This window comes from Homalodisca vitripennis, chromosome 3, assembly GCF_021130785.1.
Source record: "Homalodisca vitripennis isolate AUS2020 chromosome 3, UT_GWSS_2.1, whole genome shotgun sequence".
Classification (NCBI taxonomy): domain Eukaryota; kingdom Metazoa; phylum Arthropoda; class Insecta; order Hemiptera; family Cicadellidae; genus Homalodisca; species Homalodisca vitripennis.
In genome coordinates this window covers 113,163,542-113,179,190 of record NC_060209.1, presented here as the reverse complement: position 1 = coordinate 113,179,190, position 15,649 = coordinate 113,163,542, and the positions used below count along the sequence as shown (strand labels likewise).

The 15,649-nt window shown below is 33.2% G+C and overlaps 1 protein-coding gene and 1 long non-coding RNA gene across 4 annotated transcripts in view; one reads left to right on the top strand and one right to left on the bottom strand.

The window, feature by feature from the left end:
• LOC124357325 (netrin receptor UNC5C-like) overlaps positions 1 to 15,250 on the top strand; it is a 30,220-nt gene extending 14,970 nt beyond the window's left edge. Inside the window, exons 4-16 of one of the 3 annotated variants that reach the window (XM_046809013.1) lie at positions 4,652 to 4,819; positions 6,092 to 6,112; positions 7,832 to 7,996; positions 8,087 to 8,233; positions 8,463 to 8,714; positions 8,809 to 9,036; positions 10,274 to 10,440; positions 10,615 to 10,875; positions 11,580 to 11,726; positions 11,831 to 12,022; positions 12,183 to 12,277; positions 12,714 to 12,815; positions 13,446 to 15,250. In XM_046809013.1, the coding sequence (XP_046664969.1) occupies positions 4,652 to 4,819; positions 6,092 to 6,112; positions 7,832 to 7,996; positions 8,087 to 8,233; positions 8,463 to 8,714; positions 8,809 to 9,036; positions 10,274 to 10,440; positions 10,615 to 10,875; positions 11,580 to 11,726; positions 11,831 to 12,022; positions 12,183 to 12,277; positions 12,714 to 12,815; positions 13,446 to 13,617 (2,117 nt within the window). In that variant the 3' untranslated portion in view covers positions 13,618 to 15,250. Of the gene's footprint in view, positions 1 to 4,651; positions 4,820 to 6,091; positions 6,113 to 7,831; positions 7,997 to 8,086; positions 8,234 to 8,462; positions 8,715 to 8,808; positions 9,037 to 10,273; positions 10,441 to 10,614; positions 10,876 to 11,579; positions 11,727 to 11,830; positions 12,023 to 12,179; positions 12,278 to 12,713; positions 12,816 to 13,445 lie in introns of all 3 variants that reach the window. The other 2 variants (XM_046809012.1, XM_046809014.1) reach the window with 2 other exon arrangements.
• On the bottom strand, positions 3,171 to 4,744 carry LOC124357327. Its single transcript, XR_006921935.1, has 2 exons — positions 4,637 to 4,744; positions 3,171 to 3,483 (listed from the first exon to the last, which is right to left on the bottom strand). It is a non-coding gene; the product is annotated as an uncharacterized LOC124357327 (long non-coding RNA).
• Positions 15,251 to 15,649: the final 399 nt, after the last annotated feature.

The window sequence follows — 15,649 nt, the reverse complement described above, 5'->3', positions numbered from 1 at the left end:
AGAAGAGATCAGATTGCAGATCTCGAAACGTAGTGTTACTGTTTTCTTGTTTCACTTAACGATGGCAAATGTCCGGAAAAATCCTTTTTCCTTCATAAAAATGTAATTTTAAATTTTGTTCGTTTTGTACTAATTAATTATTGATAATAAGGGGAAAGCGTGTTTATTTCACACAAATGACGAATTATGAGAAATTAACAGAGAAACAGTAATAAGAGCGCCATTTGTCCAGAACCGTATTCTACGCCTTAAGCTGATGATATAACTAAATCAAACACATCTTTGGCAAGTAAAAACGTCTCTAGGAATAAAATTAATTTAGGATCTTATTTTTGGTTAAACTTGGAATGTTATATAACTGGATGATCATTGAGACATTTTAAGAAATGTGTTCACGATAATTTCATTTTTTACCACCAACTAACTGGTATGTTAGGTAATGAATAAAATGGCATACCTTGTTTATTTGTTAAGAAGCAGATTTGACAAAATAGGTTAAACTGCTTTATGAAAAGAGTGTACATTACTTATGAGAAAAAATTCTCAAGTTAATACAAAAATAACTTGAAAGATGCATTTGCAACAGGAACTATATATTTGCTGCCGAGGGTACGCTCTTAATATTAGGAAAATAAATTAGGTTAAGATAAGCGATACTTAGAGTTAATTAAATAACTCGCCCAAGGGGGCGGGGACGATAAAGGTTTTAATTTTGCAAAGAACGAAAAGTTAACTTTGTTTTCACATCAGTTATTCATAAAGATGCGCAAACATCCTTCAGAAGTTTTGTGGAAAAGTGGCGGGTCGAAATTAATTCAGGGTGCCTGCGGTGGGGGCATTTAAAGTGGCCGCCCGCGCCGTTTATGAAGACGAGAAGTTGGCAAAGTTTATTAATATTCCAGTGGTCTGTTAATGAGCAACATGAGCCGGAGACTATTAGCCTCCACTCATTTCATAATTAGCGCCACTCCAAACCAGTTTTCATAATTAATTTCGTACCGATGAAGATTTAAACCTTCTCTTTCTGCGGCCCGAATTTGTCGCAGTGTCGATTGTCCCGGGCACACAATGAACCAAACTTACTTCTCTGATGAATAATTTATCCGGTTTTGTTTAATCCACCAGCCTGCCTTCGAATACTCGAATATAATTTCATCTGGAGACTGGAGGCCAACTTTTGTTTAATCCCATCTTCGTACAACTTCCCGTAATAGGATTGAGCGACTTCTGCAATATTGTGACTGTTTCTTTCCCTCTTTTCACCAGCGAGATGTTCAAAATGTATGATCAATAAAGTAAGAGACTACAGTACTCAACAGATAAAGTATTACAGTACTAGTCTGTACTACACAACTGTATATGATTCAAAACATCACTTCTTAGTATAAATCTGTACCTTAGCGGGAAAAGTGATTGAACCAACAACATTATTTAAGCAATCAATAGCTGTGAAACATAATTAAAGACGTAAAAGACAGAATTCACTTTGACTTGAAAGGATCTTTTAATGTGTTTAACAAATTACCGGGTAGTTTTGGAGGTGAGTCGAGTCTGATATTCACAAAAACAAGTGTAAACTTATACTTGGAATAAACTAGTATTAGGGTAGTGTATATTAACTAACTAGTGAATTTTCTGCACCATTCGATGTTGTAAATTCAGAAACCAAAATGGGTATGTTAATCCACAATGTTTAAACCATTCATATAAAAGTTGTATAAACTTAAAATAATTTAATGTGCTTAGAATTTCTAACTGTGTGGGTTAATTTTGTTGTTACTCTTTTTCTGTTGTATACTTTTTTTCTTTAATTATTCTCAAACTTTCAAACAAATATTAAACTACTTTATCTGTAGTCAACGCGTAAAATTGTTATCAGTGCATTTTAAAGCGATCGCCAAATAGTAGCTTATAACGATTAATACGAGTTGAGCTGACCATAACATAGAGAAACAAATACTCTAAACATATTTTCATTCAGATAATTTAAAAGAAGTATGCTTTTATTTACTGGGATAACTACAATTCTTTGTGTTTGCATTAGTAGATATAAAGTCAATACCGGTTTTATTCCTCTACATGTGAGGTAATTAAATTGTTTTGTTTGTCAGTTATCTAAGGAAAATTAAACTAAAACACAGGTTATAAAAAGTTTTAAAAAATTAGTAAAAATAGTCAATCAATGGCTAACCACGAGAATAAAATTCTGACGGAAAAGAATTTTATACATTTTTGAGGTTAGGACCAGTGACCACCAGATAAAATGAGGTCAATGAGCTGGTGGTGTCTTCTATCAGTTCAGTTCAGTCATTAGTGGATTGGTGGCACTAGAAAGTGCTATTTTGCTTGGAGATATGTCATCTTGCTATATGACCACTTTCGTTTAAAGAACTCTTTATCAAACAAACAAAACTAGTATAGCTGTTTCTCATTACGACGTGTTATGTACACAGTATAATGATAAAATGTTGTCTTTTGTGCGAAGGAATTCACCTGAAAATTGTTTTAAGAATAATATTCGATGAATAACTATTCTAGGTTATGGTGAAAATACAGTGGCGCTTGGCGCAACGACTCAAGTCTAATGACAAGTCAAGTTGCGCATCACCAAATACCTTATAAATGACCATCCAAGCCAATAATACTTGGCAAATTAATAATATGACTCAATGATTCAATATGATTCAAGATAGCAATCTTTGTACGCTGCTTGACTCTCGAATCTCTGCGTAACATTGTATGTACTCTACACCGAACAAATTTTAATAAAAATATGTTTAATTTATAAAATAATCACTAATTTAAATTATCACAAATCCACCGTTAAAATGTTTAAAGCCAAAGGAGTAGGTATAAATGTACAACCTTGCAAAAGTTTTGCTGCATAAGCTAATACAAAATATGAATCTAGAATTTGGTGCTCAAATCCAATAATTATAATGAGCATTGTTAAATCTTAAATTCTAGGTAAAGACTGTTTATTGCCTGCGTGATTGACTATGAATTTAACTTTTGTATAAGAAGTATGTTTTATTGAGTTGCACCAATATCTTTAGTTAGTTAAAATTTAATATTTTTAAAATACGATTTACAAAATCCTACAAAATGTACAGCAAGATTTGTCTCTTAATGTTAGCCTACTATCAGGGTAGAAATATAAGTGCGAGTAATTATGACAATAGAAACCAAATTATTTATTTCATATATCAAACAGTTGAACTTTCTTTGAAATTTCTCGTACGGCCATTTTTTATATCAAACAATACAAGTTACAAAGACTGGGCGAGGATGTCTCAACACTCAGCCATGCCGCTGCCGCCATGAGATCGCTGCTTTTGTCGCCGACAATCTCGTGGTGTTTGGTTAGCGTAGCGGGAGAGAGCTTGTGGTGGCTGAGGTTTATGTGGTCGCCATTTGAAGTTGACCAAGCTTCGTCCCCCCTTGGCATGGCTAACCTCCTCTATTGTCTATCTTCCCTTGAGTCTATAGGTCATGGCACTTTATATAAGATAAAGAAATGTTGGATCTTAAAACTAAGGTAATATCTATATTTATGAATAAACTTCGGTATTATTTTATATTTTTAACGATACTTTAAAGAAAAATAACCAATTCTAATTGCAGCACTCTTTCTTTCAATCCCCATAAGAACCTTTCAGTATTTAAATGATTATTCAAGAAAAAAATCACAAACTTTTGTACTTTCGATTTTGATTACATATTTAAAAAGTTAGCTTACATACTTTACAAGAAAAATTAAAAAGCATTTGGATGCATATTGATCGTATCTTTAAAATGAGACATATTGAGGGCCAAAATAGGGCATAATGGTGTTTGATGTTTAACACTAATCTTATAAAACTAGGCCTTGATCAGCTAGATATAATTAGGCCTACGCACAAGCAGGTTTTCCAAGTAGGCCTCACAGTATTATATTATATTAAAGTATAGTATTATTGTTTATTTTTATCTTAATTGCTTTATTTGACTAAATATGAATACATTATTTTCCGTGGTGTTATAATTAGCCTATTTCAAAGATTACTTATAAATAATTGCTGGAATGAACGCCATTCTTTCACTTTTGTGGGGTAAAACTCAAGTTTCGGTCAGTACAACGGTCTAGGAATATATGGAGATGTATTCTCCTGCCTCATAACTCTAAATTTTATTTTTAGGTGCAAAATTAGTAAAAAACTGACACTTCAAGTCTTAAAATTAAAATCTAGACCATTACATTTGGAGATTATTAAGGATCAGACAGGACATTCATAAAATCGTGTAATTGTCCGTCCGTCTGTGCGGTAACTCTTGATAGAAAAGGTTCCTTGGCCACATGAAGAAGGTTATTGATCTTGAGGTCAAATAGTCCAAACGTACGTGTGTGAGCGCTTACATTACTTTCGGTCAGGTCGTTTGATTCTACGATGTATCAGTATTTTTATCACATTACACACTTTCCTGGTACACCTCACGCTATTTTTAACCAAAGATTTTCCATTACAAGGCTGATTAGATTAGCTGTTTAAGAAACTTACGTTATGAATATCCAAAAGAATGAATATCCACTTAATGATGTTAAATGTATCGGAGTTCGGTTTGTTCTTTATTTCTGTTGTAACCACATTGTAATTACCGAAATGTATTCCAGTGAACGGCGCCTGGTCGCCGTGGTCCCAGTGGTCAGAGTGCAACGCTCGCTGTGGCCGCGGGATACAGAAGAGGTCCCGTATCTGCAACAACCCCCCGCCCCTCAACGGTGGCCAGCAGTGCCCCGGATCTGCCCTTCAGAAGATCGATTGCACCTCTGTCTGCCCAGGTGTGTCTCGACGTTGATGAATTGTTGTATACACTTCCAATTTATTCCGGTTACATCCATGCCTTCCGGTTGTAAAATCAATATTGGTTTTTGAAAAATTGACCTTACCCAAAGGAGGTCTTCGTGATTTTTTCCTTATTCATATTTCACACTTACAAACAGATTCAATGTCATTAATTATACTACAATATACACACTATTATAATTTCAATTATGTAGTAATACAAACGATTTATATTTTGACTACAACTGATATAATTTATTTTCACTTTTGGAAGAACATAGTGATGAGTACCTTTTGCCAAGTTTGGTCTTTAGAATTATAATTTGTAATGTTTCTTACTATCAATAATTTGAATGTATAAAATGTATACATTGACTCTTACATAATTGAATTTCATATTTTAATGGATTGTTTTAATTGGTTACTTATAAGGAAACAAGTTTAATAGATTAATAGATATACACTTGAATATTCAGTTGCCAATGCCCAACATGGCATTCTATAGAGTATAGTTGTTAAAGTGATGTTCATATTCTTTGTAACAGATGTTTGTAATAAGTGTAATGTACTATTTCTAGCCTTTATACTGTCTGAGATGAGTTGGTTGGTCTGTAAGCCTATGTATGAGATATGATTGATAAGGCCACATTTTAATTATTAAGCCCCCTTAGGCCTAAAATATCTTACCAGGCTACGGAGCAAACTAGATTCTTTGGTTTTGTTTAATGTATGAAAAGTACTAGCAAGCATGTAAATCTTATGGTCAAACTCAATCGCCCCATGTCTAAATATCTGGGTTCTGTATAGCTGTATATATAGTTAGATACTATGAGTTCCTCTTTCCTTTACATATTCAAGGGATATATATCAACCGGATTGAAATATCATAGTACAGTATTGGAAGTGGGTAGCAGAAACAAAGTCTGTACCAGGAGACTTGCTGCAGGTTACACATTTACATAATAATATTATTAAAACAGCATGCATCAGATTAATATCTGGGATAATAGAGTATTAGAGGCACTCCTCCATGCCTTGCCCCTGGTCCTCGCTTTCCCTTTCTATCAAACTGATGAGATGTAAATTTAATATTTCTAAAGAGCCCATTACAGGAAATGTATGTTCACAAACTAGAAGGTCCTCAGTTATCAATAATGGGGCTCTGTTTTTTCATGAATATTAATATTGTTTTGAATTCCTTGGTTTTTGTGGATAATTTTGTTGAACATGAATGTTTTCTTAACCACTGTTCACTGTTATGCATACAGAAGAGGAGACTAGATTATCAGGTAAAGATGCTCATGAAAATTTCCTTCACGTTCTTTTACATGTACTTTTTTATGTACTCGTATTTATTTATGACGACAATGAAATATTTAGAAATCCTTAATTTTATTGTATTGAGATCAAACTAATTATAAAACCTGGAATGCTGCTTAAAATCTGGACAAAAAGGAATAAAATTAGTGTTTTACATTTTTATAAAAAATATGTATATACTACTTGAACCCTTATAAACAATATTCATGTGGCTTCACTTAAACATATTTCATTTAATTCAGAAGTTTTATCTGTGAAATCAAATAATTGTAGCTAATTAATTTCAATAATAATGCATGGTTACTATTTGTACAATTTTTAGGTTTTTATAAATAAAAAATATTATTACCATTATGCTACTCAACATTTACAATGTGGTAATGCTCATAGTGGAATGCAACTGCATATAAATGCATTCACATTTTCTGTGTTAGCTGTGATATTTTTCATTAAATTTTAAAATCAGCTCTTAATCTATAAAAGAAATACAATAAAAGTATTGTATGTAGTCTTTATATATTCTACTCATGAAACACAATATCAAAGTACACTTTCACTTTCATCATACTTATGTCATGACACTAATAAGTACTGCATGTAACACAAACTTATTTTGAGCATTCTGAGCAAAATTATTTATATGATGTGATTTTAAGAAGTTTGAAAAATGTTTCTTGTTGTAGAAAGCCTTTATGTTTTTAAAGCTGAAAAGTGTTTCTTAATCAGATTTACTTAATAATTTCCAAATGATTATTTGCAATGAAAATATTGGAAACTGTGGCAACAAACATAATTATACATAAAACATGTAGGTCTACATTTTTAATGTATTAAATTCAGCTTAGCTAATTAGGATTAATTGTAAGACAGGGCCTTATGACACTAAATTTGCGCTTTTGTACATAATGTTAAAAACAAAGTCATTTATCAAGAAAATCACAAATACAGTTGGACAATTGATAATTTACAATTCTACTAAACAAACCACCGTCAATTATAATTGAGTGGAGAAACTTGTAAGTTATCAATCTTAAGAAAAATATTACGTTTACAAAACAGATGTACCATAATTATTGGATTAGCTAAAATCATGGGAAATGTCTCATTTTAAAGATATAAATAATAAGCATACAACACTGTTGTACAAGATTTTTAAATTTTATTGGTTATTCAGAAAGGAATTATTTTCTAACTTCATTGTTTAAATATTCAAAACGTATAAACTTTATACAAAAACTCAAAAGTGTTTGGATGCATATTAATAATCTTTAAATAAAACATCTTCCTTAATGCTACAATAACAAAAATGTAAAAGTGCATGAGTTTTAACATTGTTCTTATGTGGAACAACTGAAGGTCATTTTACTGCAGAAGCTCTTAATAGAATTTTTTGGTTTTGGCCTTTAACTTGATACCTAGATCCTTAACTCCTCTATGATTCTACACTCACTCACAGAGACTGTTACAAAGGTACCTTGCAATACATAAGTATCCTTATTTTTTATACATGTATGTATTGATTTGTACAAGTTTAATAGAAGCTCAAGAAAAATTAAACTCATTTGCTACTTAGGATACATCTGTGAATTAGGTAATATTATTTTAGTTCTTGATAAGTACAACATATTTATTTTGTAAGCTTTAGATTTATTTCTCTCAAATGTTGTTAACTTTTTTTATTGATACAGCTGTGGACGGGAGGTGGTCGGCGTGGTCAGGTTGGAGCGCCTGCGGGCCGGACTGCCGCCACCACAAGAGAAGGACCTGCTCCAACCCTCCACCATCCAACGGTGGCAGCTACTGCCAGGGCAAGGACACGGCCACTGCCAACTGTACTGGACCTCTATGTGTGGGTAAGTTGTGGGAATGATTTAACTAAGTTACTGTTTAATACCATTTTCTGGAAATAATTTTAAATATGTAATGATTGTCAAATGTTATAGCTGTCCGTTCTGAAGAAGACATTCAGCTGGCACCGTACATAGGACTGGCTGTTGCTTGTGTCGTGTTCACTTGTGTGGCAGCGATAGTCTTTCTCCTGAGGCAGAGGAAGGGCAGAGATCACCGCATGTACAACAGGGCCAACTCAGGTGATCACTCATATATAATAATTCAAACTTCTCACCTCATTTTAAATCTCTTTATTCTCATTATTATTATAGTAACTTCCCAATAGTTGAAACTTTACATCAGTTACTATTCATTAATCAGAAATTGATCATTATGTAACTAGATTAGAATTAATGACACACATCTAAAATCAAACACAAATTAGTCCCAAAGAAGAAGTAAAAAGCTAATAAAATTAAATTGTTATAGATTATCAGCCTGAATATCTACCAGAGAAAGACAATAAAAGCTATGGTGTGGAGCCGTTTGAACCTGATCTAACAAGAGGAGCCATCATACCTGTCTCGGTCCCCAGCTGCTACGAATATCCGTTCTCTGAGAGCGGTGGTGTAGGGACTGCGAGGTACGAGGGTGTCCAGCGCTCCTGTAGTGAACACCATTACGACGTGCCGGACCTGCGCAGTGCTAATTCTCACAGCCTTTCCAGTTTCACAGGCTCCTGTAAGTATTAGATGAAATTGTTGATTATTCAGAGTATGAGTATCAGTCATTTCATAATATTGGAAATCTTTCATAAATAAATTTGGTTTTTCAGCTGTGTCCTGTGTAGAGGACAGGTCCTGTAGAAGTGCTTTTTCTCTCCATGGAAGTTCTGACATAGACTGTGTCGGGAGCAGCTTGATAACCTCAACTGGAGGGAGGATATCGCTGCCGGAGTCCGGTGTGTCTCTGTATATTCCGGAAGGATCCATGCCTAAAGGATCCAAGGAACAGATCTACGTGTCTGTGCTAAGAGATGACAGACACAGGCCAAAACTTTCAGGTGTGTAAAAGAGTAGATACTAGATAAGAAAATGCGATTATTATATAGGTAGGTTTTTTGTTTTCGGATTGTGACATATAACTTTGACTAACATTTGTTTATCTATAACACTGAAACCAATGACATTCACTCTACTGAAATGAATATATTAAAAGATACAAGTAATACCAATTTTGTTAGTAGCGATATTTAATATTTTATCCCAAAAGGTAGTTAAAGATTTGCTGTCTACACTGAGAGAAATGAAATGCTTGATGGCAATATTTATAAATACCAATAAGATCTGAAAGTGTAGGTGTGTATTGTACAAAACATCATCCTCTTCCCATCTCTACCATTTATTTTGTAATTCTTTAATTTATACTGAACAATAGAATGTTTGTTTAAAATAATAATCTAGAGAATTCTGTGGCCAACTTATTTCAGTACAACTGACTTTATTCCAAGGAACCCTGAATAGAGAAAGCTGCAAGGAATAACAATTATGATTTACACTTAATTTAAATATTCAAATTTTGGTACAGTGTGTATATAAACACATGGAAAATTCTCTTGGTATATTTTAAAGATCAAAGTAAGACCATAACAATTATTCATGTACTGTATAACTATAATTAACAGTTAAACTATAATAAGTTAAAATATAAATAATATTTTTATACAACATTTTTTTAGTAGAACAATATTGATTTTTTTTAAAATTGTTTGTTGTAGTAATTTCAGACTTGAACACACGTGAAGTTTTAAAAAGATTTTGAATGGAATAAATACCTCATTAAATTATTTTGTACTTGACTAATTTTAGAAAAAAAATACTTACACCATGAAAATTGTATGATAAATGGAAGATTTTCAGATATTTGTTGGTTACCATTTCTGAGGATATGAGTTTGAAAATAAAGCCTCCACATATAACTGCCCAGTTGGGAAGATAGGGAAGCATGAGTAATGCAGTTAAAACTTTGAAGTACATACCCCCTAGTTAGCTAAGATTGTTTTTAATAATGTAGCTTCTATTCAAAATAAGTAGTTCAAATTTCAAAGAACTTAAGCTTTCATGAAGGAATGTATTTTGGAAAACTATTGCAACAAGCAAAAGGTCTAATCTTTGGCTAAAAAAATACTATAGCATGTAATATGAGCTCAAATATGCCCTGTATAATTATTACTAGTTCTAAAATTTAAAATAAGAAGCCACAATCTAGCAGTTGTATGGCATGTGTGTGTTTGTTGACAGATGGCATGACTCAGCTCAGCCCAGTGGTGTTGTGTGGCCCTGCTTCTGTTGCTCTCAACAAACCTGTGGTGCTCAACATTCAGCACTGTGCCAGCCTCAAGCATGGCCAGTGGACTCTCTCCGTCTGGGCGTCAGAGTCACCTCTGGATGCTCTACCAGTCTGGAATGTAAGCATTTATTAATAAAATGCAATAATAAATTATTAGAATGTTCCTCTATTCACCATTTTGATAGTTATTGTACTTTACAAAAAAATTTTTTAGACACATTTTTCTCAAAATCATAAGTAGAACAGTGTGCATGCTTATGATTTTCCATTTCTATGACTTTTATTGTTACAGAAAATGTTGACCGTTGGTGAGGAAACCATCAACACGTCAATTTTCACGCAAGTGGACACGAGTCAGGTGTATCTCATGATGGAGCAGCTCACCAGGGTGGTGATAGTGGGCGAGCCGAACGTGTGTGTCGGTAGACCTCCCAGTGTCAAGCTGTTGAGACTGGCGGTGTTCACACCACCACTATCCATGGCCCGTACCTCACACCACTCCGATCACAGTGTGCGAGTGTACGCGCTGGAGGACAATATGGCTGCACTTGAGGTACTTATTTAATGAGAGTTTTGATCAAACTATATGTTCTGAAATAAATAAAGCACCATTTGTGTGTCCATAGGCAATAATTTTTAAAATAAACAAATTAGAAAGTAAAGATGTGAATTGGGAAGATTCTGTATCGGAAAAAGATAGCCTTATTTATTGTTGATACAATTCATAAGCTTAACTTCTGTAGTGAAATGTGCAGGCATTCTATTTACTTGATGAGGGCAAGAAATCCTTTATCTTTAGAAGTCATCAAGTACTTTGATTCATTTCAAGCTCTTAAGAATAAATTCAGAGACCTAAAGTACAATTTTATTTCTTTTTTTAAGAATGACATATTATATAATAGTGGGATGGGTAAAGGGAGGATTATCTTTGTTAACTATACTTCCACTATTCCTTGCAATTGATTGATCTTGCTTGATAAATTCTTTGATTACCTTCAAAATTATCTATAATTATCATGATGTTGCTCAATATTTACAACAGAACAACTCATTACAATTTCATATAGACACTTAAGTAACATTTTTATTATGCTCTAACGATTCTCACATCTAAGAAATAGTCATTCTTAACAACTTTATGTAAATCCTTTGTCTGTGTTCTTACAATTTATTTAGTAAGTCGCGTTTAAACAATAATCATCATTTTACCCAATACCGTACTCTATTATTGATTTTCATTGTTTGGGTGTGTTACAGGGTGTGGTAAAAGTGGAGAGAAAGCTGGGTGGGTGCCTGGCAGACAAGCCTAAGTCTCTACTATTTCAAGACGGTGGGGCCAGCCTCAGCATATCCCTGGAGGACATCAGTCCTGGCTGGCGCTGTAAACCCCATACGGATTACCAGGTAGGGTTCTTAAAATTGTTCTGGACTGTAATGTCTAACTGTTTAATACTTGTGAAATCTGTTTAAAGATTTCTATATTGACCCACATGATCACTTATTTACAGGAAATTCCATTTACTCACGTGTGGAACTCTAATGTGAACCACCTTCACTGTTCCTTCACTTTGGAGAGAGCGGAGCAAACGGCGACTGGTGTCTCTTTCCGAGTGCTTGCTAGCCAGAAGGGCTGCCAGACCCACCGGCAGATGTTCAGGATTCAAGCAGATTTCTCTGTGGATTCCTCTTCTTCCTCCTTGGTAGGTCTAAAAATAATTTCCCCAACAGCGAAATATGTTCGTAAGATAAATAGTAATTTAATCAAATACTTTGAGTGAAATTACTTTCTCATGTTTTTAATATGTTCCTATACTTCTTCAAGTATTATTTTGTTACTCAAAGTACATGTTGTGTCAGCAGGTGGGAATGCCACCCCTAGCTTGTCGGACAGTGACCAGCAGCAGCGGTTGTGGGTCCAGCATCACCACTTGTGACAACCCTACCACACCCTTCAGGTATTCTTATAATTTGTTATTACAAGACTTGTTAAGAGCGAACACAGGTTAGCTGCCATCCATGTATCTGAGTCTTCTTAGTATTGATTAGTATTCTTAGTATTCATTAGTATTGAAGTACCAAAATATAAATTTCAGAAGAGAAAATGTATAGATTTGAGATTAATTCCCATTTCAATGCAATTATAAGCTTTAACCCCAACTTGAGATTTGCAGCATGTAACTAATTTGTGTACCCTCTTTAATTTCAATGAAAAGCCTTTTTAATATGCTGGCATTACCTAGAAAAGTTTTTTTGCTAAAATTATGGTTAAGTTCCATAAAATTCTGGTTATTAGTTGTGTGGAAGAAATCTTTTTTAATTCACTTTTATTACGTAAATATATGCCTATGTATGAAAATTTAAAAAGTAATAACTGATTTAAATATTTTCTAGACTAAACCGCACCCTTCGGAGACAATTAAGTCAATGCTTGAATCCACCTAATGCAAGAAGCAACGATTGGAGGATGCTGGCACAGAGACTAAATGTAGACAGGTAAGAAAACTCTTATGACATTTTTAAGGCTTTGATTGTATCCAGATTAGGATGTATATTCATTGAGAAGGGATTCATTTCTGTTAAGTACTGCTCATTATACCAGTCAAGTAGAACCTAAGCACAATACACAAAAACGTGATATTGTCACTTAGATCCATACAAACCAAAGAATACCCAGACATGGTATTTTGCTAACTGAAAACTTCAAGATGAGATAAAGCGATAGTTTGGTTGATAGGTGATGGAAAATGGAGTGGATGGGAGTGCTCTGAATACATAAGGCTTAACAAGCCTATATAGAAATGAAGAAGGCACACCTATCTGTCATTCAAACTATAGCCACCAGAATTTTGCTATCCTCTCCTTCTTTCAGGGGGCAACAATGGCTGAGGTTTAGAGTATCCTATATATCCTCCTCACCTCTTTGGTTGTATTCCCAGGAGATCTGAACGGGAAGTGGCCTCGATCGGCAATCGGCCTAAATACGCTGAATCTTTTTAACTCCAGTTGTTGTTTAAAGATCTTTAATTTGTCCTATAAAAAAAGAAAAGGAACATATTTTTATAACTCTATTTTAGAATTAACTACACATATTTTGAATGTAATAGAATATATATTTATTCCTAGGTACATAAACTACTTCGCAACGAAGGCAAGTCCCACAGAACATATCCTGGACTTGTGGGAGGCCCGGCACCGGGAGCCGACAGCAGTCACTGACCTTGTCAATATCCTGAGGGTTATGGGTCGAAGTGACGCTGCAACTCTCATTGAGAAGCAGCTAGGGCCCTGGCTCTAGATCGGCTGGTGTTGTGATAAGAGAAGGTGCAAAAAAACTGCCAAACTGCATTTCGTATTAACATTCTGTGATATTTGACGAAAGAGGACTCATTCAATTTGTGGCGCAATGTGACCAAAGTTGAAGAGACTGAAAAATGGAAATTTGTTTAAATCTCTATGTTAAAGAAGTTAAAATTAAAATGCTTGCTTTCACCACAAGAAATTAGCAAATTTATTCAAACAGTTAGAACTTTTAATAAGTATGGATATAAATATAAATAAGTGTGTTAAACATTCACTTTCAGAAAACAAAAGAATGTAATACAATTTAAAGATGCAAAATTGGTGTTTTGTAATAATCGGAATCGACTTTTACAAAAAAAAATCATCTCTAAATATTAAAAAAATACAGAACACGTTATGTTTGTATATCTTACTGTAAAGCTAAAAATAACAGAAATTAAAGTGTGTTTAATCAATATAAGACATTATATAACAAAATTAATAATTTGTAAAAAATTATGGCTGTGAACATAGTTTGCTAATGCAATCATAATAATTTTGCCTGGAGCTGATATATTTTACAAAGAAATAGGTGTTATTTTTAATAATGTTATACAGCTTTTAGAAATTTATACAAATTCTAGCTTAACAATTATTGGTTTAATAGTTTTCATTTTTATGATTTTCTTTGATTTATACAATTGTTAGTATTAAGAAAAAAATAATTAATATAAGTGCTGTTAAGTTGTATTAAACAAATTAGGTAAAATTAGCTGTTATGTTCTTGAACGAATTTCTGTCCCTCTTTAGTAATCTAGAAAGTTGTTACAATGACACTGTTTTATTTCTTAATAAATTATAATTTTTTATAGTAAGTTTTTGGCTACACAGGGAAGGTGATTGGAAGAATAGGCATTCATTTGATCATGTATGTACACCAACATGCAAAAACACATGTAAAATACAGTCCACTACAATATACAAGCATATAATACTTCGTGTAATTTTTTAATCATTGATAATTCTAATTAACATTTTACTTAAAATACTACATGTTTATATGTTATGGTGGGCTGTATAATTTTCATCAAAACTTTGCCACAGACAAATGCTGGTCTCAGTGTGGTGTAACAATATGTTGGCATGCATGAATAAGAATTACTTATGCCAACCATCTACCCTACATACCAAAATTTTATAATTCTGAACTGAAGTTTCTATTGTATATTAAGTTTAAATAAAAAATAAACCATCACTTATCTAGTGTATACTATTGCTAAATATTTACATTTTTCAGTCGTACATATTATTAGTTGGATGTTGTCTTGAAGGTTATATAATTTTTGTTCCTGTTAAAATTTACAGTATAACATATACGGTACTATAGGATTGTTATTGTATAGAAGTATTGAGTTTTAATATTGCTGACAAAATATATTTGTTTTGTAGATTGTGTTGTATATATGTGCATTATTGTAGAAAACTGTAGACAGTGGAACGTTGTAGAAAGTGGAGTTTTATAATCGTTTATATATTGTATATAAATTTAAATCTGTCAGTGTAAATATATTAAACGGTAAATGTTGCCTTTAGTAATGTATACTACAATACATGATTTGTACTTGACATTATAATTACTTTAAACAGCATCCTCTGTCAATATTATTTTCCCTGGCTTACCAATAACATTTCACAGAAATCAAATCACTATAAAGTTCATAAGTGTGATTTTTTAGATTTTGTGAAGGCAAGGTATATAAGAGGAAGGTACGTTATTTGGGATGTGGAAACAATTTCATATATAATTATTTCCACAATTCCATTATCCATTGTTTTGAGAAGTACATTAATTACCAATTCCTTGTTTTTGTAAAGTATCTTCATATAACTGTGACTATATCGTGGCGTGGAGGGAGGTACATTTCTCCTAATTCAGTCAGTAATCAATGGAAACTGCACTTAGTCATCATTGTTTACAGATTTAAATCAAACATTAGCCTGTGTATTTTCCATTGAATACTGACTGAAATAGGACAAAAGAAACCTCC